At 46.7% G+C, this 27,531-nt stretch overlaps 1 protein-coding gene across 1 annotated transcript in view; it reads right to left on the bottom strand.

Moving 5' to 3' along the window:
* Positions 1 to 3,564: 3,564 nt before the first annotated feature.
* The window catches only part of PRKCH (protein kinase C eta), a 94,015-nt gene continuing 70,048 nt past the window's right edge, over positions 3,565 to 27,531 (bottom strand). The window contains exons 11-14 of the mRNA XM_033173987.1: positions 12,770 to 12,908; positions 11,066 to 11,254; positions 5,768 to 5,911; positions 3,565 to 4,334 (exon numbers count right to left, since the gene is read on the bottom strand). Of these exons, the coding sequence (XP_033029878.1) occupies positions 4,185 to 4,334; positions 5,768 to 5,911; positions 11,066 to 11,254; positions 12,770 to 12,908 (622 nt within the window). The 3' untranslated portion in view covers positions 3,565 to 4,184. The remainder of the gene's footprint in view (positions 4,335 to 5,767; positions 5,912 to 11,065; positions 11,255 to 12,769; positions 12,909 to 27,531) is intronic.

Genomic DNA, 27,531 nt, shown 5'->3' with positions numbered 1-27,531 from the left:
TGGCCAAACTCATGTTAGTAGCTTCGAGAACGCTGTCCAACCATCTCGTCCTCTGTCGTCCCCTTCTCCTTGTGCCCTCCATCTTTCCCAACATCAGGGTCTTTTCTAGGGAGTCTTCTCTTCTCATGAGGTGGCCAAAGTACTGGAGCCTCAACTTCAGGATCTGTCCTTCCAGTCAGCACTCAGGGCTGATTTCTTTGAGAATGGATAGGTTTGATCTTCTTGCAGTCCATGCTTCACATGGTACCTGGTGAACTTTTCAGCAAAATGAGAGACAGGATTGTGATGTGTGCAAACTTGTCTGGGGGTAAAGAACAGGGCAGGGACAAAGAATCTTTAGATTAAGTGGAAGCGGAACTGGAAGAAAGAAAGGGAAAAACCTCCGGCAGGCTTAAGAGGAGAGGTTGAAAGATCAAATTCAGACAGCAGCAGATAAGCCGCCAGCCTATTAGTGTCGCTAAAACGCTGAGTCAGGTTTAGCCGCAACGCTTACTCAACTTTTACAGCTCGCTCCTTCCCGCAAACCGCAGGGTGTGTGCGACAGCAAGCGAATCCCCTGGCGAGAAGTTATGTCGCAACGTTTATGGCAATATCCAGTAAGGGCAATGTTGTTGCTTGTTGCGGTTCCTCCTCCCCCATCCCCACCCCACACTTTCTGGCTCGGTTGCAAACTCAGAAAGGAAATTTCCAGATGAGACTTTTCTGGGCCTGCAAAGATGGAGAAAGGGCGGCTTTTGGCTTGCCCTACCATTGGAAGTTTGCAAGGAAGCGGTTGGTTCTAACTGGGCTCACTGGACGCCTGGAAGTACTCAGTGTGGCACACGAGAACATGTTTTTGCAGTACGTTGGCACACGTTTAAATTTGCACAGTGGCAGTGGGGCAGGGGAGGGGGAGAGAAGTCAGTGCTCTGTTAAAAAACGCAAGAGCATTATGCTGCCACCTCACAAACCCACATTCAGCAGCATTTAGTGCCAGTGGTGAAATAATTCTGCAGCATTGCTGCTGGAATACAGACTTCCACCGGCTGAGCCATTCACTTACCATAGGTGCATGCAACCATATACACATCCCCTCCAACATTTCTCTGATGAAAATAGGGACACCCCATTCCATAGTGATAATTTTACGATTTATACCCCACACATCTTACTGGGTTTCCCCAGCCATTCTGGGCGGCTTCCAACATATATAAAAACATAATAAAACATTAAACATTTTAAAAAAACCAACCTTCCCTATACAGGGTTGCCTTCAGATGGCTCGGGGTGTGTGTGTGGGTGTCGCATAACTCCATACCTTCCAACATTTCTCCGATGAAAATAGGAACATCCTAAGGAAAAGTGGGACTTTCCGGGATCAAATCAGAAACCAGGACGGCTTCTCTAAATTGGGAACGTCCCTGGAAAATAGGTGCACTTGGAGGTTCTGTATACAGGACAGGAATAGCGAACATCTTGCCCTCTAGATCAGTGTTCCCCAACCTTGGGCTTCCAGCTGTTTTGGGCCTACAACTCCCATCATCCCTGACCACTGGCCTTGCTAGCTAGGGATGATGGGAGCTGTGGTCCAAAAACAGCTGGAGGTCCAAGGTTGGGGAACACTGCTCTAGATGTTGTTGGACTCCAGCTCCCATCAGTCTCTGACAGTATGGTCAATAGCGAGGGATGATGGGAGTTGTAGTCCATGACATTCAGAGGGTGCCATGTTGGCTACCCTTGCTCAATCAGAAATCTGGGGATGAAGGCGAGTAGGTACCATTCTCCTTCATGACTTGCTGGGCTTATGTAAAGTGGACCAACCTGAAGATGGATCAAGGAAACCAGGTATGTCGCGATGGGTTACCTCTCGGTAAATGCCACACTCAGGGTGGTTCGCAGTGATGCAGCAGAAGCCAAATTCTGGGAGTTCGGTGGCAAGGAGCATGGTTTTGATGGCACAAGCTGGCTAAAGTCATGCTGCGCAAATAAAGAAATAGGACTTTCTTTGCTCAGGGCTGCTGCCCGAGCCGGGGAAGGTGGCCTTTGATCGACCAGTGGCATGGATCAGGAAGCAACTTCTCTCTGGCTCTGCCGCTCTGCCACGCATCTGCGTCTCCTCCTGACATCCATTCTGCTGTGTGCCCTTCTTGGCCCTCACACTCTGTGTCCAGCTGCTGTTGCCATGTGCTCTGGCTCCCCTCAGGCAAGCAGGCAGGCTAAGGATAGGGGAAGAGGCCCACAGACAATTTCCAAGTTGCCTCTCTCTCCTCCTGCTCTCTCTCCTCCCCACAATTTCCCCACTATACACAATTTCACGTTGGGGCCCGGAATATAACACACACACACACATAAGTTGGGGATCACACACCTGTACTGAATACAGTCTGCTAGCCGAAATCAGTACCCCACTTAACCCATACAAACTAATGTTCCTCCTTCAAATAAATATACTTTTAATCAACTTAAGAACGTAAGAAAACAAGAGGAACCCTGTAAGCCAATGGCCCATCTAGTCCAGCGTCCTGTTCTCAAACTAGCCAACCAGGTGCCCACTGGAAGCCTGCAAGGGGGCCCTGAAACCAACAACCCCCCCCCCACACTTCTGATTCCCTGCAACTGGTATGCAGAAGCACATTAAGAACCAAGCAGCTGTGGCTTAAGAACCTGACCTTCCGCTTGTGTGAAATTTCCCTGCTATGTCCCAAAATGAGGTCCTGAGTTGCAAGCTGGGTAACCTGGTGGAAAGGTCATGCCACCAGTGACGAAATAATTTGAGGGACCACCATTTTGGCTTCAGTTTTTTTCCCCTTCTGTTTTTAATGAGCCCTGAAGAAAACATCCATTCCCCCCCACCCCCCAGGTAATCAGGATAAAAATCCTCTTTGAGGTAAAAGGCAGAGAGATCTTTACACAGTCTGTTTTAAACGGGACAAGAAGCACGGAGGATGGGAGAAGAAAATGATTAGGGATCCCCAGATCATCTCAGTTATTTGACAAACGCAGGAAATAAATTCCCTCTCATCTTACGGTTAGTAAGGGCTTATCCAGACTTTGTAGGCATGGGTCCAAGCAAGGTTTTGTTTTTGTCCCACCAGTTTACTGGTGAATCACAACAAAGTCAACTGGGTTTCCTGCGGATTGGTGTTTTCTCAGATTCAGCAGTCAACAGCCAGGTTTCCCGAGGAAAGCAGTGGGAGAGGGGGGAAAAACACCCTGCTCTTGACGCATGGCTGGAAAGCACGGACCTGCGCCTACAGATTGTGGCACAAAGGGAAGTCTCTAACACAGAGAGGTAGCAGGTGGTCTCACTCTGTTAACAACAGCCACAAACTTGCACCCCAACTCAGCAAGGAAGATTCATTCTCTCCTCCTCCTCCTTCTCTCTCTCTCTCTCTCTCTCTTTCTCAGAGAAGATATGAAAACATGTTTTATCCTAATTTTAGTTGACAGGACGCACGTGATGGAAATGAAGAGAGTACATTCCCATCCGGAGCCACCACTAGCATACAACGAATCAGAACCGGGCATGGATCTGGGCCTATATACCATGGAAGACTTCCTTGCCTCGAGGATAGTTTTTTTAAAAAAAATGTTTTTTACAATCTGTGCAATGAAATATCTCTTCAAATGGAAGCCTGAAACATTTCAGAGACCCATTTTTTTGCCCAGGAGGGGATCGACAGCATTCTTCCTCGGAGGAAGAACTGTATACTATATAAATTCTTTAACCAAGGTAATGCCATGCACAACGTTTTTCTTGATGCAGTTCGACCCAGTCATTGGCTCCCCTCTTTTTGTTACCCCTGTTTTGTGGAAGGTGCTTTGCAGGAAGTCAGTGCTGTATAAAAACTGGCCTGGCTCAGAGTTTATTTCACCCTTCTGGTGACTCCCCAGACAAAGTCGAATTTCCCAGCCAGCTGTCCCGAGTCAACGAGGTCAAATAACTTCTTCTTCCCACATCCACACCATCCATTTACCGAAGGAGATTCGTTGCCCTGCTATAAATATTTGTTCTTGCTGCTTCAAAAATTCCAGGACAGTCCCTCTGCTCCGATATTAAACTAACAGTGCTTCTCTTGTCTGCAAGGCATTAATATTAGGCTGTCGGGTTTCGATCTCCCAGCTGGACAAATTTTCAGGAAAGCCTAAATTGCCACTGTTCCTCTTTCTCAGGAGGAGAGGCCAGTCGGCACCCCCAAATGTGGCTAAGACGACTCTAGTTCTGGGTCTGTGTAAGAAAAGTTTTTAAATTCGTCTTGGTTAATCATAGAAAGAATTCCTTCTTCGATGGGAGTTAATATGGGCTCCTCTTTTAAAAATTCGGGATCGAAGTTGCTCACATCTTCTTTCGATTTCTGTCATATGCAAATATAAAACAAATATATTAGGTTTTCGTTCTCTTCCGCTCCACCCCTACCTATTAACAAGGGTGACATTCACATTAGTTTCTCAGTATTTTGAGGATTTTGAAAAATTGGCATTGTGATTTTCTAAAAATTGGGCAGGATCCTGACTAAGTACTTACACCACATAGAAACCAGTGTGAAAAGGTAGTTAACACAGTGATTTCTACAGGACCTTAGCATGAGTAATTTAAGCCTGGGTCAAATCTGTTAGGCTTATATACAGGTGAAACTCGAAAAATTAGAATATGGTGGAAAGGTTCATTTCTTTCAGTAATTCAACTTAAAAGGTGAAACTAATATATGAGATACTCATGACATGCAAAGTGAGATATGTCAAGCCTTTATTTGTTATAATTATGATGATTATGGTGTACATGTGATGAGAACCCCAAATTAACAATTTCAACTTTGGGGTTTTCATCAGCTGTACGCCATAATCATCACAATTATAACAAGCAAAGGCTTGACATATCTCTCTTTGCATGTCATGAGTCTATCTCATACATTAAACTCCAGTAGCTAATGGAAACAATTGCTTACATAAATGGACTTTTCCATGATATTCTAATTTTTCGAGTTTCACCTGAATTAGAAATTAGCTGTACTCAGCTTTTCTGTTAAAAGCACCCCTGGATTACAGAAATGGCTGCATGCACACCAGACATTTAAAGCAAATTTGAAACACATTACTCCCAAAGGATCCTGGGAACTGTAGTTTTTTTCAAAGAGTATTGGGATACTAGCTCTACAGGTATATAGGTAAACAACAGTTCCTAAATTTTTGGCATGTGTTTTAAATGTATAGTGTGTACCCAACCCAAAAAACCAACAACCATCTAGCCCAAAATATTACATGAAAGGCTTATCCCAGGAAAACAATATACTAGCCTGGTTTGCACATAACTCTAAACCATGGTTTTCTTAACAGGTTGTCCCACAGACTATCAAACAATTCTTGTTTCTCCAATGTTTGTTTTGTCACTTGGTGATGGGATGGGATGACCAAGTAAACCATGGTTAACTGAGGGTGCTTGATTCACACGTAACACCCAAGGTTTGTAAACAAACGCTAGTTTCAGATTGTAGTTTGCTGGCAGCAAACAAAGCATTGTTAAGCTACTGAGCAGGGTTCACCAATAACTTTGAGCCACCGTTTAATAACCCACAGTTCAGTTGGGCCACTGCCCAATGCAACACAGTAAACTGTGGTTTGGTGTTATGAGCAAACCAGGTCATTGATGTGAATGTGGTTACGCTTTGCATGCAGAAGGTACCAGGTTCAATCCTTAGCTGCCAGGGATTGAATCTGGGGAACTTTTTCATGTAATGCATAGTATCTACTTCTGAGTACATGCACACTTGACAAAATTCTAAACACTCACAATCCGAGGACGGTAAGGCGGCTCTATCTGACGCTGGTTCAGCAGATCCCAATCCAATTCCTTAAAATATGGGTGCAGTAGGATAGCATTCTCTCCACCCAAGGCACTGCTGCCTAGGCGCATTTTGGGGTTCTTGGTCATGAACTGCAAAAAGAAGAAGAGAGGATTAGCAAGGAAGAAAGTGATGCTCTTAGCCATCCACTATCAGGTCCTATTAAGCTGCTGTATCCTTGGTCCATGTAACTGAGAACTGTCTGCTCTGACGGGCAGTGAGTCTCCAGAAATTCTGACAGGGGTCTTCCCTTGCTTATCTGCAGATGCTGGGGGAAGCCCTGTTGACATCAACGAGTGGCGGGGCCTTCTTAGTGGTGGCTCCCCATTTGTGGAATTGTGGAATGCCCTGCCTAATGAAGTGCACCTGTTTTCCGCCCCCCTCACATTTAGAGTTCAGGAGGAATTAAAAACCATTGCTGTTTGCCAAGACATTTGATGACCAATTGATACCGTTTCTGAACCAAATTAAATACTTCTGTTATTAGAATAATAGGAGTGTAGAGTGGGAAGGGACACCAAGGGTCATCTAGTCCAATGTTTTTCAACCACTGTTCCGCGGCACACTAGTGTGCCGCGAGATGTTGCCTGGTGTGCCTTGGGAAAAATTCCAGCCAGAATATCAGCTTTGTGTTCAGCCAAACAGGCCCTGGTTGCACACTGAATAAAGTATTTTATAATTTTTCATATTTCTGTTTACTTACTATTTCATAATAAAGTAATTATAAAATACTTTCTTTGTGTTTATTTGATTCCTATTCAAGAGAATTACTTTATATATAGTCAATATAGGCACAGAGTTAATTTTTTTAAACATTTTCTAATGGTGGTGTGCCTCGTGATTTTTTTCATGAAACAAGTGTGCCTTTGCCCAAAAAAGGTTGAAAAACACTGATCTAGTCCAACCCTCTGCTTGTAATCACTTTAAGCCAGTGCGTGGGGAGCCTTTTTCAGCTGGAGACCTGCTTTTCCTTCTAGGCTCAGTGGCCACTCCTGTGCAAGTTGTGGGCAGGGCAAGATGCAAAAGTTGGCAGAGCAATGAATGTTAATTTTGCCCTTGTACAGAAGGCTAGTTTGCACACAGACTCCTCTCTGCCCTCCACCCAGGCAAGCAAGAGACGTTACCAGAGTTCAACGACACATTCCAGCCAGGCAAAAACAGCAAAGCAGGGTGCAAACCAGGGCTTCTGAAGTGGAATGGCCTGGGGAGAAGGGGGTGTGGCCTGAGAAGGATCCCGAGGGCCGGATAGGGAGGTATGGAAGGCCACATTTCGCCCCTGAGCTTCTGCAAAACTGCCAAAAAAATCTGGATACTGTAGTTATGCATGCTGGGTCTGATGCTGATTTAATGACGTTGGTGAAAAGTTTCATGGTGCCTTGTAAAAAAAATTGCAAAGTATGTGTGTGGGAAGCTAGCTCCCCTTGTTGCCCTCAGCAAAGTGCTGTAAATTCCTTGTTACAAAAGCAGTGACAACGAAAGAAGGAGAGATGAGCCAGAATCTGCCCTCTAATTGCCCTTGTAAAATAAAGAAGGAGGAGAAATATCTGGGAGAGATAGTCATTAAATGAATGGCCGGAAAGAATGAGGGATGGATTAGATCAGAAGGGAAGAGAAAGGCAGGAGAAGGGGAGAGGAGAGGTTCGCTCCAACATCCATTGGCCTTTAAACAAAGAGAGAATAGTTATTTAAACAGAGCAATTACTCTAATTAAGACTTCCTTCCACGTTGCCCCAGGACTGGAGGCTGAATGTCCTGTAAGCAATTTCATCTGATTATTATGTAAGGAAAGTGGGTGGAGAGAAGCAGGGAAAATTGCTGCTCATTATGTGCTTTGCTTGTGGTTGGAAAGTAAGACAGATAAACTGAAGCGGACTGGAGTCAGACCTGGGGTTCCATTTCTGCTGGGAAATGTACTGGGTGCCCTGGAGACCACCCCACTCTCCAAAATCCAAATATCCAAAAGAGCTCTCCAAAATTCAGGGCGTGAACTTTGCAGCAGCAACAGCTCACACCAGAAATTCCCATCTGCAGCCCAGAGCGTGAACTTTGCCCCTTGTGAGTCAGTGAGAACTCTCCTTTTTGACACTGTAAACCACAGACTGATTTGATCTCCTTCCTGGTACCTTTTCCTGTTGAGAAATACCTAATCACACTCCCCTTAGTGAAATCTGCTCTGCATGGAGAACTCTGTTTTGCCAAGCAGATACCCCTTACTAGTTTTGAAAGGTTGCTGTTTTACTACTCAGCTTGGGAACAGCTTAAGTAAGCTAAGCAGGTGGTTAAAAGCCCAATTCTGCACCGGCCTACTGAGATGTAATTCCTACTGAGTTTAAATGTGAATTTCTCCCATCTACATTTGGCTTATGCCCTCAGAAGGGACACCTTTGCCTAAAAACTTCATGCAATTTCCCTCCAGTTAAAAAAAAAGCTTAAAGACTTAAAGGTCACATTTTAGAGTTGCCTGTCACAAAAGCCCTCAGATTTATTTGCCTGAAATCTGACAGGCTTCACACACTCTGGAGGGTCCAGCCTGCAAATTCCACCCACTTTTGTCAAAAAGGAAAGAAGTTATATCCACCTAGAATTCCCAGGAGTGAAGTGGGGAAAGTGGGGATGACAAATTAGATTTGGACCCCCAAACCAAACTGGTCAGCCACTAAATGAGTGTGAGGTGAATCAGGCTGTTTTTACAAAGCCCTGAATTGAGGACCAAACCAAATCTTGTGGTCAGTGCAAACTCTTCCCTTTCCTCTCGTGACCCTGCCATGAAGTTGATTTGGATCAACCAGGAAGCACAGCCTGCAGTCCCTGGGAATCCGTTCCTGTCCTTGAAATGGTTGGACAGTGTTCTTGAAGCGACTGGCATGAGTTTGGCCAAACTGTGGGAGGCAGTGGAGGATAGGCGTGCCTGGCGTGCTCTGGTCCATGGGGTCACGAAGAGTCGGACACGACTGAACGACTGAACAACAAGTCAGCCATATTGATTTGTAGGCTATCGGTGTTCAGATTCTTTTATAAGAATGTAAGAAGAGACCTGTTGGCGCAGGCCTATCACCAATCTAGTTCAGCATCCTGTTTTTACAGTGGCCAGTGATTATTCTATTGTTTGGAAATGTTATTTGCCTTGGAAAGCTGACAATAAATTGTTCATCAAAAACAAATAACTGAAGCCAGAGCAAGTTAGGAATTATTGGAACCTTGCTCAGTTTTCCCCCTTGTGCATTATAGGTCACTGCCGCTTTCCTGCTAGAGAATGTTCTCAGGAACATTCCAGGAAGAGAAGTGACCTTCTAAGAAAGACTTCAGCACAAAGAGGAATCTGGAGAAAGTCAGATGGTTCCTAAGAAAAACAGCTCTGCTGCCCAAGGGAAAGAGGTTGCCTTCAAAGGAGCAGCAAACTTGGAACTGCAGACTTGTCTTTTGGAATATCTCAGTCGGTGGAGCATGAGACTCTTAATCTCAGGGTCGTGGGTTCAAGTCCCATGTTGAGCAAAAGATTCCTGCATTGCTAGGGGTTGGACTAGGTGATCCTCTTGGTCCCTTCCAATTCTACGCTTCTGCTCCTGCCTCCCTGGCCCCACACCCCTTTTGGGTAGCTGCGAGGGACAATACTCGTGAACTCAACATTTCATGAAAACAGTTATTGCCCAGTAGTGGCTTGTTCCCTGCAAAAGGCAGGGAAGATCTGCATTAGGTAGAGACCGAGGCAGTGACAGGCAGACAGCCACATCCTGACCAGTTGTAAGCAAGGAAGGTGGGGGTTGGCTGGGGGCAGACTGAGACTGGTGGGACCATGGTCCATTCGCCCAGATGAACTACCAAAAGAGCAAAACAATGCAATTTTACAGAATCAAAACAATGGCAATAATAATAATAATAATAATAATAATAATAATAATAATAATTTATTATTTGTACCCCGCCCATCTGGCTGGGTCTCCCCAGCCACTCTGGGCGGCCTCCATCAAATATTAAAATACATTTAAAATATCACAGTTTTAAAACTTCCCTAAACAGGGCTGCCTTCAGGTATTTTCTGAATGTCAGGTAGTTGTTTATACCCTTGACTTCTGATGGGAGGGCGTTCCACAGGGCCCTCTGCCTGGTTCCCTGTAGTTTTGCTTCTCGCAGTGAGGGAACCGCCAGAAGGCCCTTGGCGCTGGATCTCAGTGTCCGGGCTGAATGATGGGGGTGGAGACGCTCCTTCAGGTATACAGGACCGAGGCCGTTTAGGGCTTTACAGGTCAGCACCAACACTTTGAATTGTGCTCTGAAACGTACTGGGAGCCAATATAGATCTCTCAGGACCGGGGTTATGTGGTCCCGGCGGCCACTCCCAGTCACCAGTCTAGCTGCCGCGTTCTGGATTAATTGCAGTTTCCGGGTCACCTTCAAAGGTAGCCCCACATAGAGCGCATTGCAGTAGTCCAAGCGGGAGATAACCAGAGCATGCACCACTCTGGCGAGACAGACAACACCCGAGAACATTTTAAAACAGCCATATATCCCCACAGCTGATATTTCCAAGGTTGCCAGGAACAGTATCTTTCATAGAATCATAGAATCAGAGAATTGTAGGGTTGGAGGGGACCCTGAGGGTCATCTGGTCTAACCCCCTGCAAGACAGGAATCTCAGCTAACGCATCCCTGGCAGATGGCCATCCAACCTCTGCTTAAAAAACCTCCAAGGAAGGAGAGTCCACCACCTCCCGAGGGAGTCTGTTCTTACCATCAGAAAGTTCTCCCTAATGTTTAGTCAGAATCTACTTTCCTGTCATTTGAATCCGTTGATTCGGATCCTACCCTCTGGAGCAGCAGAAAACCAGCTTGCTCCATCTTCCATGTGACAGCCCTTCAGATATTTGAAGACGGCTGTTACATCACCTCTCAGTCTTCTCAGTGAAACCTCCCCAGCTCCCTCAACCATTCCTCATCAGGCTTGGTTTCCAGACCCTTTATCATCTTGGCTGCCCTCCTCTGCAAATGCCTGGATGAACAGGGATATTTTTAAATTCCTACCGACTCTTGCTGTTTTTTTGTTTTTTTTAATTAAGGATTTTCTTGTTTTACAAAAGTATATGCAATGTCTCTCTCCTATTTTTCCATGTAACATTTTTACACATCTGTTTCGTTTGTTGAGACATTAGGAAGAAAAGGGGGACGACTCTTACTGTTTAGCAAAATATGTAAGTCAGAAGAAAGTTGTGCAAACAAGACAATCATGCCAAGTGGAAGTGTATACATACGGCCTTCAGAATTGAAACAGCATCTTCTGGGAGCCAAGACGGGTAGGAGATTTCATCCTTAAGGATGGCCTCAAAGAGGTCATCTTCATTTTCAGCTTCAAAGGGAGCGTGGCCACAGAGCATCTCGTAGAGCAGCACTCCCATTGCCCACCAGTCGACGTCGGGGCCATACAGCATCTCTTGTAAAATCTGCCGTGAGATGAGCAGGGGTCAAAATCAACAGTGCTACACAGTCATTCTCATTCCGTGCCTGTTGAGGACTGCAACACCGAGGGATGGCATGCATATGTGAAAGAGGATCACAGATCAAAGCCCAGTGAGATTTCGTAACTGTTTCCAGAAGAGCAGCCATGTTAGGCTCTTGCAGCAAAAGCAATCGCAAGGAGTCAAGTGAAACCTAACAAATGTATTAGAGTCATAGAATTGTAGAGTTGGAAGGGACCACAAGGATCAACTAGACTCAGGCACACTTCTCTCATAGAATCATGAGAGTTGGGAGGGACTGCAAGGGTCATCTAGTCCAACCCCCTGCCCAATGTGGGACTCGAACTCACAACCCTGAGATTAAGAGTCCTATGCTCTTCCAACTGAACTTTAGAATAAGCTTTCAGAAACTCAAACCCACTTCAGAAGCAGGAAGTGAAATCTTGGCTGGCAGGTATGGAAAGGAGAAAAACCATAAGATGGGAGTTTAATGGCAATCAGATCCAACAAGTTGCTTTGGTAGATAAAGAAAGGTAAAGGTAAAGGGACCCCTGACAGTTAAGTCTAGTCACAGGCAACTCTGGGGTTGCGGTGCTCATCTCGCTGCAGACAGTTTTTCCAGGTCTTGTGGCCAGCATGACTAAGCCCACTTCTGGCAAAACCAGAGCAGCGCACGGAAACACCGTTTACCTTCCTGCCAGAGTGGTACCTATTTATCTACTTGCACCTTCTGGTGTGCTTTTGAACTGCTAGGTTGGCAGGAGCTGGGACCAAGCAACGAGAGCTCACCCCGTCGCGGGGATCCGAACCGCCAACCTTCTGATTGGCAAGCCCAAGAGGCTCAGTGGTTTAGACCAGCTTAAATATATGTTAAACAGGCACACCTTTAACCTTTTACAGCAGCAAATGGGCGGTAATTGCTGAGATGATTGTATTAACGCCTGAAGGGACTGATTTGCAAGGACAGTCATAGACAGCACAGACGTCCTGGCATTGGCTAGCTAATTAACACATGTTGCATGATCAAAATCCTTTGCAGTGTGATGGAAATTCGAGTACAGCATTCTCCAACCCACATAAATGTCAAGCAATCAAGTCCTGGTTCACATTTGCCTGGTCACCATGGGATGATTGCAGCATCAAGCAACGACTTACGACAAGAAGTGATGGAAGTAAACTGTTCATTACTCATGCACACTGCTTTATCTGCATGCAGTGAGCTTCTGGGTGCATGCACAGAACCGCTGTCCTGTTGGCAGAACAACATCCCTACTGCATGCAGAAGAGTCTCACGGGTTTGAGGCAACTACATATGTAAACCCTGTGCAAGCATATACCCAAACGCCTCGCAAATACTGTGCAAATATTTCTAATTTGGAATAATTTATTCTGCCACATAAGCTGGCCTAGCTCGGTTTCTGCACTGCCGAGCCTAGCCTGGTGGGGAAATGCAGGGTTTGAGAGAGCAGGGCTCCTGCCCAGGCCACATCTTTCCTGTACCTCTGGGGCGATGTAGTCAGGTGTTCCACAGAAGGTCGCCGTGGTGACCCCGTCGCGGATTCCTTCTTTACACATCCCAAAGTCGGCCAGCTTGCAATGGCCCTCGTGATCGAGCAACACGTTATCCAGCTTCAGATCTCTGCAACAGCGGAGACACACGTCAGTTGGCAGGTGGTAAATTGAGACAAAAAGGAAGCGTGACAACAAGTTGAAGATCGACACCAACAAAAAAAGGTTATTTATGTATGCCACTACTGCGGCCCGTGTTTTGTTAGCCCCAAGATGGAAATCGAGCGAGGCCCCAACCAAAGAAGAATGGCAACTTAAACTGACGGAATATGCGCAGCTTGCAGATTTAACATACAGAATAAGAAAACAAGAACATACGTTTAGAGAAGATTGGGAAACATTTATTGAATATATTGGGGGGGGGGACTGTGTACACTTGAAAATGTGGGCAGCATTAAGATAAATTCAACAGTGCGAATAAGTTTTTTATGGATGTAATAATGGAATACTGGATGGTTTAGTTTTTGTAAAATATGCAGGGATTTATGATACGCAAAATGAACCATGGAAAGAGAAGAAGAGAAGTCATTGATATTTTAAGGATGTTTAAATGAGTATTTTCAATTGTAAAACCGAATACACACACACACACACACACACACACACACACACCAACATAGATGCTACCACAAATTCTGTTTTCAGTGGTTCCCCCTGCCCTCCCCAAGTGATGCTTGAATCATCCAGACCGGTGGTTCCCAAATATTTTCAGGCCACCCTGCCTGGTTCCATAAACTCATCCCCAGCGCCCACTACGCCCCCCCTAAAAAGCATCATTCAAAATAGCAGTTTGCATGACCCACCAAGGAAGATAAATAACACAATAAAATTCAAAACAGTGACCATTGATTACACATTTATTCAAAATCCAGTGAAAACTATTTCATTTAATTCAGCAATATCCACTTTTCAGAGACAGAGTTATTTACAGCTCCCCCCTGGTGCCCCCTAGCCTCTTAATGCCCTCCCCAGGTAATCCCCCCCACAGAGGGTGTCACTGCCCACAATGGGAACCACTGATCCTATCATGAGTTACATGAATACCATGCAGGTGGTATTCAACTTTCCTCAGAGTAGACCCTCTGAAATCAACAGAGGTAAGTTAGGGCCGTGCATTTCAGTAAGTCTGCTCTTAGTAAAATTCAGTTGAACAGCACCTATTGTGTTCTTTGAGTCACTGTCATTTGGGAACAACCATCAATCCCTACGATGTAGTCGAAAGCAAATGTGATGGGAAGCACTTTATACATAAAAAGTCAGCAAAAACCAATATAGCCCAGCATCCAATAATGGCTCCTCTGTTGGGAATTGTGGCACCGTGGAGGTAAACTATAGCCGTGGTTGTTTCACGTGGTCTCCTTGCGCTATAAATGTGTGGTGTAAATCAGAGGCGTACCAAGGGGGGTGCAGTGGGGGCGGTTCGCCCCAATGCAATCCCAATTGGAGGTGTGTGCCAAAATCCCCCCTGGGTGGATCGCTGCGATCAGCCCCCCGCCAGGAAGAAGAAGAAGAGTTTGGATTTGATATCCCGCTTTATCACTACCCGAAGGAGTCTCAAAGCGGCTAACATTCTCCTTCCCCTTTCTCCCCCACAACAAACACTCTGTGAGGTGAGTGGGGCTGAGAGACTTCAGAGAAGTGTGACTAGCCCAAGGTCACCCAGCAGCTGCATGTGGAGGAGCGGAGACGCAAACCCGGTTCCCCAGATTACGAGTCTACCACTCTTAACCACTACACCACACTGGCTCTCCACAGGAGGATCGTGCCGTCGCCCCCCCCCCCCAGGATCACACCGCTGTGCTGAATGAGACCTTCGCTGCAATATCAGGAAGAGGAAAAGAGCAATGGGATCCAACTTCAGACAGTGAGGTTGGAAAACAGGCCCAGGCCCAGGCAGGAGACAAATACCGGTAACTACTTGCAGAAGATTTAAAAGGGGAGAAGAGCCAAGCAGAGTCAGCAATTCAAAAGAGAAGGAACGAGGAACAAGGAAAAAGAGAAACAGATCTTAATGACAAGCAAAAGAAGACCAACATTACCACCCTAGTCAATACATTACGTCTGGGGAGGGGAGGGGAAAAGAAATTTCCCCCAATAAGTCATCCAGTTCAAGCCTTGCTCACAGATAAAGTTTCCAATAGCAAAATGTTTGGGGAGGCTTTTTTTTCTAAAGCTGCACTGCAGTCATTTTTGGTTTGTTGTTCCTTTTCTAGCTTATTTGTTGTGACAGCCTGTTCCGAGAGGCAAATTTTAAAACCACTACAACACTATAGAACTGGAAACGGGGGGAAACAGCTCCTCTGCAACTGCCCAGTTTCTAACCCATTGCCATAAAAAAATTCCCCCTGAAATCTCAAGGGGTGAATAGTCACCCACTCCTGACTGGAGTGATCTCGCTTGCTCCCCGTCCCACATTGCCATAGGGCGGGGGGGGGGGAGGGGAGAAGATCGGAAGGTTGGAAGTTCGAATCCGCTCAATGGTAGTAAGCTCCCGTTGCTCTGTCCCAGCTTCTGTCAACCTTAGGGCTGCCATACGTCTGTAATTTGCATATGCCATATGTCCGGACATACACAGAATACTGCAGCCAGAAGCAGTATCCCCCCCAAAAAAGCTCGACAACTTTTGTGTTCGGATTTTCACTTGTTCAAATATGGCAACCCTAGCGACCTAGCAGTTTGAAAGCATAAACCCAGTGAAGGCCAAACATGGCCCTCCAGCTGTTTTGGGACTACAATTCCCATCATCTCTGACCACTGGTCCTGTTAGCTAGGGATGATGGGAGTTGTAGTCCCAAAACAACTGGAGGGCCAAGTTTGGCCATCACTGGATAACCAGTGCAAACAGATAAATAGGTACCACTGCGGCGGGAAGGTAAACGGTGTTTCCATGCGCTCTGATTTCCGTCACAGTCTTCCATTGCACCAGAAGTGGTTTAGTCATGCTGGCCACATGAGCTGGAAAGCTGTCTGTGGACAAACGCCGGCTCCCTCAGCCTGAAAGCGAGATGAGCGCTGCAACCCCATAGTCGCCTTCGACTGGACTTAACCATCCAGGGGTCCTTTACCTTTTTACTGTATACTGTTTAAAGCAGTATCATACCACTTTAAACAGTGAATGGCTTACCTCAAATAATCCTGGGAACTGTGGTTTGACCAAGGCAGAATAGAGTGGTACTATTACTTCCCTTGATCTGGACACTATACTTCAGTTGATGCAGCCTAAAATAGCTTTTTTGCTGCTGCATCACACTGTGGACTCATGTTAAGGTTCCTCATGTTAAAGTTACTCATGTAACTTTAAACAAGCATGGCTTCCCCCAAAGGATTCTGGGAAGTGTCGTTGCATGTTTAGAGACCCCAAGTCCCGCTTGCAGAGCTACAATATCCAGAATGGTTTAACAATCAATCCCTTTTCCTAGGGAGCTCTGTGAGGGATAATACAGGGTCTCCTAACTATTATTCCCCCTCAACAAACTACAGCTCCCAAAAATCTCCTTCCTCTTTTGATCACTTTGCTTTCACTTGTTTGTTTGTTTGTTTGTTTGAGCCAGTGTGGTGCAGTGGTTAAGAGTGGTAGACTCGTAATCTGGTGAACCGGGTTCGCTTCCCCGCTCCTCCACATGCAGCTGCTGGGTGACCTTGGGCTAGTCACACTTCTCTGAAGTCTCTCAGCCCCACTCACCTCAAAGAATGTTTGTTGTGGGGGAGGAAGGGAAAGGAGATTGTTAGCCGCTTTGAGACTCCTTCGGGTAGTGAAATAATATCAAATCCAAACTCTTCTTCTTCTCTCCCCTATCCCCCCACCCCCCCAGCTCTTTTGGGTGCCTCTCCGCTTGACTTTGTCATCCTCTTAACTTTCACCATCTCCTTCCTGACACCATCTCCAGCCTCTGGGAGACTTTGCTTCAAGGCTCGCTTAGGTGAAGCACCTGAGTCCTCTAGTCCGGCTTGGCATCCCTCGCCTTCTCTCTGAAAAGGGCAAAGCACAGCCCGCCTAAGGCCTGTCTGTGTTTCTTGCCTGTCGCCATAACAACGGAAACACTGGCTCCCATCCGTCTTCAGATACACCCCCTGTGCTTCTGGAGGAGCTAGAATTCGTTCTCTTTTCCTGGACCGCTCTTTCTTGTTTCTTTACTGTATGAAACGGCCTCTGTGCTCTGATTCTGTGGAGAGGCTCAGTGCTGGGCAGAAATATGTCCTCCTTTCCCAGGACACATCCTCTTTTTCCAGGTCTGGGTGCCATATGTCCTCTTTTTGCCAGACACACCCTCTTTTTCAGGATTAAAATTTCTGTCCAGGCGGATTTTTAAAATTTGGCAAAAAACGTCCGGATTTCTTAGCTTTGTTTTTTTTTAAATTTACAGTAAAATAAATTTTATTTTATTTTCTACTGCATTAGACTTCGATCTAAAGCACCCGGCTAAGCTTGTCTGCAGCAGAGAATCACAACAGAGCAGCATCTACATTCTTAAACTAGCTACATTCTGTATAAACCCCTTCTCATGCGACTGAACTAAAAGGACGCTGGCTCAGAAACAAGATCTTGAAGAAGGAGTCTGGGAGGGCAAGAGTCAACACCTTCCTGCCCTTAAGTACATGTTAAACGGTTTAATAAATTGTTCTGTGCACACTTACATTCACAGAAGATGTGAACATGAGCCCAAATGCTTTCATGTGGCAAGTGAGGGAGAAATTATTGTTATTATTTTGTTGCTGAAAGTTAAGGACATTGCTACCAGCAATATATCACAGCTTCTATAGCATGGGTAGGCAAACTAAGGCCCAGGAGCCAGATCTGGCCCAACCGCCTTCTAAATCCAGCCAGCAAACGGTCTGGGAATCAGCGTGTTTTTACATGAGTGGAATGTGTCCTTTTATTTAAAATGCATCTCTGGGCTATTTGTGGGGCATAGGAATTTGTTCATTTCCCCCCTTCAAAATATAGTCCGACCCGCCACAAGGTCTGAGGGGCAGTGGGCCAGCCCCCTGCTGAAAAAGTTAGCTCACCCCTGTTCTATATCCTACATATAGTAGGGGTATTTAAAATGATAGTTGTCATAGTGATCCGTGGTTAAAAGCAGAAGTGGGCAAATGTGCCCTCTTTTTTGCTGTTCAAAATATGGCAACCCTAGGATAGCAAATAGCTCCATGGACATAAAACGCCTATATTGCTTCAGCAGGGAGATGGAATGACCCTCAACCCTATTTTTTTAAAAAATGGGTTCAGTTTGCCTGCAAGATCTCCATATATGCCCACTTGATCTCTTCGATCGCGGAACTGGCACTGTTAAAGGTGCCATGTAACAACCATTCCCCATCTGTAAGATACCAGTATTTTAGTTCCTTTGGAACTCCCTGCCTATTGAAGTCAAGCAGGGGCCTTCACTGTACTCTTTTTGGCACCTGCTAAAAACATTTTTGTTTAGACAAGCCTATCCACATGTGTAGAATGTGGATGTTTGTTTTAATCCTGTTGTTAGTTTATTGTTGATTTTATGTTTTGAATGATCGAAAGAATAATTTTTATGTTTTGATTTGGCAGAAAATCCTGTTGTTCTGTTGTCTTTGTAAACCGCTTTGAGGTTTGTTTGTTTTTACTGAGGCACCAAGATACGAGCCCCTGAACCCCATTTCGGAGATGCCCCCACTCCATTTTAGAGATTCAACTTTGCTTGAACTTTGCTTCAACTTTGCCAGCTAAAATCCTTACATTGCAGCTTCTTAGATAAACTTAGACATATCAGCAGTTTCAGCAGTTCAGCAGTTCAGCAGAATGCCAGTAAACGGCCGACCACAGACTTCCTCTTTTTCCACACTCTGTCTGGGTAGCTAACCACAACTCACCCCCTGACCGAGCCATTTCCTGTGAACATCAGCAGAAGCCAAAATAAGGTCCCAGGTGCAGTTGGAGGTCAACGGCTAGGCATTTAGGCACTGTAATAATAGCATATAGCACCTCCTGGCGGCTAAAGCAGCTTGAAACAGACAAAGGCAGCCGGACAAAGGAAATGTTCTGATTTGCTAACGCAGTATTATAATATTAGTTCTGATAGGCCAGGAGGAGGGATTTAGGAGGAGCTTTACTATGTCATAGAGAGTACTTAAGCTTGCCCCACAGGAGGTGGGGTGTGCATTTGCCTTTTGCTTACTGAATGCACCTTATTGCAATAAAGAGACTTTTTTCTGAAAACTTTGCTGCCTGAAATATTTTCGTCTGGTCTTATTGGGTCAAGGCATACAGGCGTAACATTTCTGGTGCCGTGACTCGGATCGGGCCTTAAGCCCTCGACCAGAGGCAGCCCCTTGCCTACTATGCAGGGCGTGGGAGGTTAACAGCCCTGTGACCTTACGCGCACCACCTCAGTCTTAAGAGTTGGAAGGGATCAGAAGGCATCTTGACCCCCCTCCGCCCTGCAAGGAGTGGCAACGGACAAAGAACCGGGGAGACAGGGAAGACAGCCGGCTTTTGGTGAGTACTGACCCTCTATATTAATTAGAGGAAGGGGGACTTGATCTCTCCCCAGCGTATGGTATTAGCCAGCAGGTAAGGGGTCCTCTGGCGAACCCATATACGCAGAGGTAGGACAGGTAGGGCAGGTAGGACAGGTAGGGCAGGTAGATACATAGATATGTGTAGGTAGGCAAGAAAGGACAAAAGGGGGAAAACTTTGGGAGGTATATGTGTGTGGTGTGTGAATAAGGTACTCCAGTGATTGTGTGTATGCATGAGAGGCCGGGGCGTTAGTGCCACTAGCCAAGCGACGTGTGGAGAAAGGTGTGTGATTGTACCTTGGTAGGAGCGGAGTACCTCAGCAGCCCAGGATGGGAGGAGGGTCCAGCAAAGGGACTCCCCTCCAGTGTTTTCTGGACCATTGGAAGGAAGCCACAGAGGGCGACGATTGGGGATTCCCGTTGAGGAAAGAACGCCTACGATCCCTGTGTGAAGTAGACTGGCCAACACAGGGTACAGGCTGGCCCTCCGAGGGAAGCTTTGATGAGAATCTCATTAATCCCTTATGGCGGACTATAATTGACAATCATCCAGACCAGATACCATATATCTCAACGTGGAAGGATGCTGTAGACCATAATCCCCCTTGCCTGCGAGGGTGCAGAAAATTGCCACCAAGGGCTAAGATCTGCAGTGTACAGAAGTTAGCAAAACACCCGCCAGTACTGGACAGTCAAGAAGAGGAGCTTATGGTTCCGCGGCCACCCCCTTATGCGCCCCTAGTACAACAGCCTCAGAACGCAGACCCACCGGCTGGGGCAGAAGGGGGACAGGGGAATAGGGTGAAGGTCCCTAACACCCAAACCCTGGAAGAAATATACCCAAACCTCAGAGAATTAAGGGAAAAGATAAGCCGGTATAGGTCCTCCAATCCTAAGCATAGAAGTGCAGCGGCAGCCTACAGCAGGGCCCGTAATCAGGCACTGAAAGACTATGCAAAAGGGTGCAAGGAAGCACCACCAGAAGACCTAATTGCCCCCCTTCGGGTGGTATGGAACAATCCACCCCACCTGATGCACCTTTAGTCGATGGTGGACCCCCACCTCGGACGTACACCATGCAGTATGTTCCCTTTACCACCACAGATTTGATGAATTGGAAGGTACACACACCACCCTTTAGTGAAAAACCTAAAGCTATGGTGGATTTAATGGCATCTATCTTCGCTGCCCACGAACCAACCTGGCCAGATTGCCAGCAGTTGCTGAATACCCTTTTTACCACAGAGGAAAGAAGGAGGATAGATCAACAAGCATTAGAACACTTGAAGGAACAGAGAGTGTTAGAAACAGATTGGCCCACTCGATATCCATCGTCTGATCCCAAATGGAACGCAAACAATGATGGAGACCGAAACGCCCTGAAAGCATATAGGGAAACTCTCCTACAAGGTATTCGAAGGGCAGCTAGGAAGCCAACAGACCTGTCCAAGGTCTCGGCTGTGACCCAGAAGGCAGATGAGAGCCCTGGAGATTTTCTGGAACGGTTAATGGAAGCCTATAGAATCTGGACTCCATTTGACCCCGACCTCCCCGAGTATGCGGCGATGGTCAATAGCTCATTTATCGCACAATCCACTAAAGATATAAGGACAAAGATACAAAAGCAGGATGGGTTTCAAGGAAAGTCCCGGAGTGAATTGATGGCAATTGCCCAGCGAGTGTATGACTATAGAGGGGAGGAGGAGAAGAAGGAAAAGAGGAAGTGGATGAAGGAGAAGGCGGCAGTTATGGCGGCAGCTTTGGCCTAAGGGGAACCGGCGACTCGGGAGGGCCAGAGGGGCCCAGAGGCCCGGGATAGAGGCCGGTGAAGAGGTCAGCCGCTTGGAAGAAAGCAGTAGAAGAGGCATTGAAGGAGTATGTAAGGATGAAAGGCCAAGCAACAAGCGTCCTAGGACTGGTGACCCGGGTGAGGCCAGAGGGGTCTGACCCGAGGAAGAGGCCGGTGAAAAGGTCAGTTGCTAGGAAGGAAGCAGTGTGTCATATGTAGAAAAGGGAGACACACTGGAAGTGAGAATGGCCCCAGAATAGAGGAGAAGGAAGAGGAAGAGGACAAAGAAGAAGAGGGCTTGGAGGAAGATACCCCAGAGGGACCAACCAGAGATATTTCGCTGGGAGCCCAGTATTCTGTTATAACCACGCCTGTACAATCCAAAAGCCTAGAATCAGTGAACATTGTGGGAGCCACAAGTGATTTGTTCAGGGAGGCATTTGGAATGTCAAATTGAAGGATGCCACCTCACCCATCAGTTCCTGTATATGCCCAAATACCCAGTGCCCTCACTGGAAAGAGACGTCCCCTCAAGGTACAGGCACAAATTATTTTGTCCCAAAGGACCAGAAATGCAGCTATTTCCACGAGTGACCAGCATATTGTCACTAATGGCGCCTAGAGAATACTCTTAGGAACTTTTGGCAGCCTTGATCACAAAATCCCATCCATTTACTCTTGGGAAAAGTGACAGAATAAATACCTGAAAATCTCCAAGCTCCACCAGGGGTGTGGGCTGAAGATAATCCCCAGAGTTGGCCAAAAATATCCTGCATATAATTCTTAATGTAAGGTCCTAGGCTATGCCAGTCTCAGTTAAAACACTACTCTCACTTTCCTGCCACGATGGGCGGCAGAAGGAGCCCAGAAACACTTGAACTGATTATTGAATCTTGGCTTATTCAAACCCCTTTGATTCTGGCCACAAGGATTTTAAAAATTTTTTGGTAAAGATGGCCAAAACTTGGAAGAAAAGGAAAAGAAGTTACAGAAGAACTGTTATACTTGTTATGGGAGACAGGATACAAAGCCTCTCAGAGAAAGGCATAAATTGTATCTGAAGGAAATCAAGTATTTAGGCTTCAATATATCACATCACAGAGGAAAGAAGCCATATGTCTCATAAGAGAGCCCACCACTAGGAAGCAGTTGTGGGACTTCCTAGGGAAATGCAGGGTGGTGCTAAATACCTGGCTTCAGTGTCCCTGAATGATAGTACAGGAGGAGTGAAGGAAGACCCTTTGTGTGGGGACCAGAGCAGCAAGAGGCTTTTGAGACTATTAAGAAATGCCTAATGGAGGTTCCGGCCTTGAGGCTGCCAAACCCAGAGAAGCCCTTCCAACTGTATGTGCATGAGCAGAATGGCGTGGCAGCTGGAGTTTTGACTCAGAAGCTAGGAAGCTGGAATCGGCCTGTAGCTTATCTTTCAAAGCAACTGGACCCAACGGCTAAAGGATGGCCACCCTGTCTGAGATCAGTGGCAGCCACTGCAGTCTTGGTGACAGAAGCAGATAAATTCACCTTTGGCCAAGAAATGAATGTAAATGTACCCTATGCTGTTCTCACCCTCATGGAGTACAAAGGGAGCTACTGGCTGACAAACCCCCGAATGGCCCAATACCAGGGCCTGCTGTGTGAAAACCCAAGAGTGCACCTAAGAGTGGTGAATACCCTTAACCCCGCCACCCTGATGCCCCTACCAGACGACGAGGAAATAGAACACCATGATTGTCTCCAGGTGATGGACGAAGTCTATTCTAGCAGACCAGACTTGAAAGATGAACCCCTGAAAGAGCCTGATGTTGTATATTACACAGATGGGAGCAGCTTTGTATCCAATGGCGTTAGGAGGGCTGGGTATGCTGTGGTGACCAACGATGAGATTGTAGAGGCAGAAGCTCTGCAACCGGGAACCTCTGCCCAGAAGGCCGAAATAATTGCACTCACTAGAGCCCTGCAATTGGCAGCTGGATGTAAGGCGAATATATATACGGATTCAAAGTATGCCTTCTTAACCCTGCATGCGCATGGAGCTCTATGGAAGGAAAGAGGTCTGATAGGAGCCCATGGAAAAGCCTTGAAGTATGGACAAGAAGTGGAAAGTCTATTAGAGGCGGTGTGGGCCCCTGAGAGGATTGCTGTAATGCATTGCAAAGGACATGGGCGAGGCAAGGATTTGGTCACCAGAGGCAACCATAAGGCAGACAAGGCTGCCCGAGAAGCAGCTATGCAATCACCACCTCCAACCATGGCTGCACTCATCCCAGAAATAACCACTGAAGACTTGGAACCTCAATATTCTCCTGAAGAGCAAGAATGGGCACAACAGGAGGGAGCCCGACTGCAAGATGGATGGCTACTCCTCCCAGACAACCGAGTGTTCGTGCCCCAACACTTGGCCAGCAAAATTGTGAGAAACTATCATGAGTCCACACACTTGGGTGGCACTGCTGCTAGGGAACATCTCGGGAGAAAATTGTATGTGCCTAACCTCTCACAATTAACTGCTGCTATCTCCCAGAGGTGTATCCTTTGTGCCAAAAATAACCCCAAGCAAGGAATGCAACCCCCACCGGGTGTACAACATGTGGGATACAGCCCTATGGAGAATCTGATTGTGGATTTTACTGAGTTGCCACCTGCAAGGACTTGCAAATATCTGCTAGTGTTTGTTTGTACGCTGACCGGATGGGTAGAGGCGTTCCCAACACGGACTGAAAAAGCCAGGGAAGTAACTAAGAAACTTCTAACCGAACTAATACCCAGGTTCGGACTGCCCAGGAGTATAGGGAGTGATAATGGACCAGCCTTTATCGATCAGGTAGTGCAGGAAGTGTGCAAGAAACTTCAGATAAAGTGGAGACTGCACTCTGCCTATAAGCCACAGAGTTCGGGAAAAAACTGAAAGGATGAACCGGACTTTGAAAATCCAATTGGCCAAATTAACCCAAGAGACCGGACTGAAGTGGACAGATGTCCTCCCTATAGCTCTGTTCCGAATTCGAAGCGCCCCCACCAAGAGACTTAAACTGTCACCATTCGAGCTCCTGTATGGGAGGCCACCTCCATTTGTTCGTGAAAAACCAGCTGGACTGGACAGGTGGAAGAGCATATCACCTTCCACAAACAAATAATCTCTCTATCTGTCTGTCTGTCTCTCTGTGTCTGTGTGTTGTCGTTCCCTCAGCAGGTGGGCCCTCGAGCAAACACCGTGCAGCTTTGCTGAGCCAGTCCATCAGTTCCAGCCTGGCTATAGCTTGTGGGTAAAGGAGTGGAAGCGCAACCTTCTTACACGGTCCATACACGGTTCTCCTATCCACCCCAACGGCGGTGAAAGGCGGAGGTGACCCCCTGGAGTCGACACCCTGCTGTGCCTAGCCAGGAGTAGGTACTCAACGCACGGTGCACCAGTCTCCCCTGCTGCGTCTGACCGGCAAGGACGCCCAGCGCACGGGAGACCGAATTGAAGTAGCCCCTGCTGTGACACACAGGACGCTGTCACTCGACGCACGGGCCACCGGAAACCTCCATTTTATGCAACAGAGACCATCTCCAGCAGAACCACATCAGAAAAATTGGTCAGAAGGACATTGTTATTAGTGGTTTGTCGACCAGTTGTTAGACAGGGCATAACTCTATAGATTGGGAGTGTTAGAGATTTGAACAATGTTGGTCTAGGCTGTTGGGATTGGACGGGAAATTGGAAGGGAAAATCCTGTTGACCCCTTGAAATTGACTTTGTCAAAGTAACAATATCCCTTTCTATTCCCTTGCGTGTATATAGTTGGGAACCAGAGGGGGAGGGCCTAGTCTTTTATACCTATGGGTGTATTTTCACTGGAAAAGAGAATAGGGAGTCCATTCTACAGCCAAACAGTTCTTACTGTTAGAAAGTTATTCCTGACTATTTGCTACATTGCAACTGCTCTCAAGAAGTCAGAATAGGTAAAATATTCACTGATCCTATTCTTCTCACACTAATTTCATTAGTCCCTTCCAGTCCTCCAGTAAATGTCATCACCCTCCATAAGAAATATGGGCCATATTCAGCTGTAACAGTAAACCAGAATTTAGTCCTCGAGGAATGAACTTGGGGTGAGGCACTGGCTCTTATTCGACTTTCTCCAGTGTAGTCACAAGGAAATTTGAAGCTTTCACACCAGGGGACACGCCACCCAGAGTCACCAAAGGGGGGTGGGAAGTCCTTTTATGTACAGGAACCGCAGGCTTACCAAATATACCTGTGGTTGCCACGCAACTGCTTACAGTCCAAGGGACTGACTGGAGAAGGACACCATTACAACGTTCGCCTCATACATGGCAGCGGTTGTGAGTGGGGCTGAGGAGAAGGTGGCTGCAGGAGGAGAAGGGATAGTGGAAAGCGGCAGAGGTATCAATGAATATGATACGGATGTCTTTGAAGTGGAGAAGATCCTGGACATGAAAACCACAGATAGTAAAATACTATACAAAGTACGATGGAAAGGTTATTCACCAGATGATGATACATGGGAACCTGATGAACATTTTGAAGACCCTATAGGGGTGTTTGAACACTGGATGGATCAAGTTATAGAGGAAATCTCAGTAGGTCAATCTGAAGAGGAAGCAGAACAAGCTGCTCCTCTCGATTGAAAGGGGGGAAATGAGGCACCAAGATACGAGCCCCTGAACCCCATTTCGGAGATGCCCCCACTCCATTTTAGAGATTCAACTTTGCTTGAACTTTGCTTCAACTTTGCCAGCTAAAATCCTTACATTGCAGCTTCTTAGATAAACTTAGACATATCAGCAGTTTCAGCAGTTCAGCAGTTCAGCAGAATGCCAGTAAACGGCCGACCACAGACTTCCTCTTTTTCCACACTCTGTCTGGGTAGCTAACCACAACTCACCCCCTGACCGAGCCATTTCCTGTGAACATCAGCAGAAGCCAAAATAAGGTCCCAGGTGCAGTTGGAGGTCAACGGCTAGGCATTTAGGCACTGTAATAATAGCATATAGCACCTCCTGGCGGCTAAAGCAGCTTGAAACAGACAAAGGCAGCCGGACAAAGGAAATGTTCTGATTTGCTAACGCAGTATTATAATATTAGTTCTGATAGGCCAGGAGGAGGGATTTAGGAGGAGCTTTACTATGTCATAGAGAGTACTTAAGCTTGCCCCACAGGAGGTGGGGTGTGCATTTGCCTTTTGCTTACTGAATGCACCTTATTGCAATAAAGAGACTTTTTTCTGAAAACTTTGCTGCCTGAAATATTTTCGTCTGGTCTTATTGGGTCAAGGCATACAGGCGTAACATTACAAAAACCAATTGGTGTATAAAAGGTAAAGGGACCCCTGACCATTAGGTCTAGTCGCGGACGACTCTGGGGTTGCGGCGCTCATCTCGCTTTACTGGCCGAGGGAGCCGGCGTACAGCTTCCGGGCCATGTGGCCAGCATGACTAAGCGCTTCTGGTGAAACCAGAGCAGCGTACGGGAATGCCATTTACTTTCCCGTCGGAGCGGTACCTATTTATCTACTTGCACTTTGACGTGCTTTCAAACTGCTAGGTGGGCAGGAGCAGGGACCAAGCAACGGGAGCTCACCCGGTCGCGGGGATTCGAACTGCCGACCTTCTGATCGGCAAGCCCTAGGCTCTGTGGTTTAGACCACAGCACCACCCACTGTACATTATACAAATGTGACACAAGATGGTGATGGTCAGCTAATGACAGATTCAATATATATTTTTTTAAAAAAAATTCAAAGCATTTTCACAGCATATTTAAAATATATGCGTAGATTCCACCTGAGTCTTCCATGGAACTCTCTCCAAACCCTACTTGTAGATGCGGGGATTGAACCTGGGACCTTCTGAGCCACAGCCCTTCCCCCTTCCCTAATGTTCGAATGCCCCTTCTTATGTACTATGGTCAGCACACTGTCCAGGGTGCTGGGTTGTAGCAGGCAGTGGGCTGGAGTCATCTGCTCTGCAAGGCTATATTTCTCTTTGCAGTTTGGAGCGTGCATGCTTTGAGCATTCTTTAGCAGCGATGCTAGGAAGGAGGGACTATGGGAAGAGGGGAGGAAGAGAGAGGTTGGTGTCACATGTTCCTTTGCAAACCACAGACCTTGAAGCTGTGAATCCAGGGAGCCAAATTAAGCAGAACTGGCCCTGCTGGCATTTGTGTTCTATTCTCATCAGTTGGAAGAACCTCGCTTGCTGGATAATTGGGTAGCTAACTTTGGACACGGCAAACGTGGTAAGTTCCACACCGCAGGAGGAAATTGCTAAGCCGTCATGAGAAGACTGGCCAGCCCGAGTCCTCTGAGGGAGAGGGAGAAGAAAGGAATATCTGTTCAGCATTAGCGAGTGGAATATTAGCGTTGCAACTGCCCAAATCTATTCCATTTAACAGAGCACCATAGAA

The sequence above is a fragment of the Lacerta agilis genome, chromosome 1, assembly GCF_009819535.1.
Source record: "Lacerta agilis isolate rLacAgi1 chromosome 1, rLacAgi1.pri, whole genome shotgun sequence".
In the NCBI taxonomy this organism is placed as follows: domain Eukaryota; kingdom Metazoa; phylum Chordata; class Lepidosauria; order Squamata; family Lacertidae; genus Lacerta; species Lacerta agilis.
Note: the sequence above shows the minus strand (reverse complement) of the source record. Positions and strands in the feature narration are given on the sequence as shown.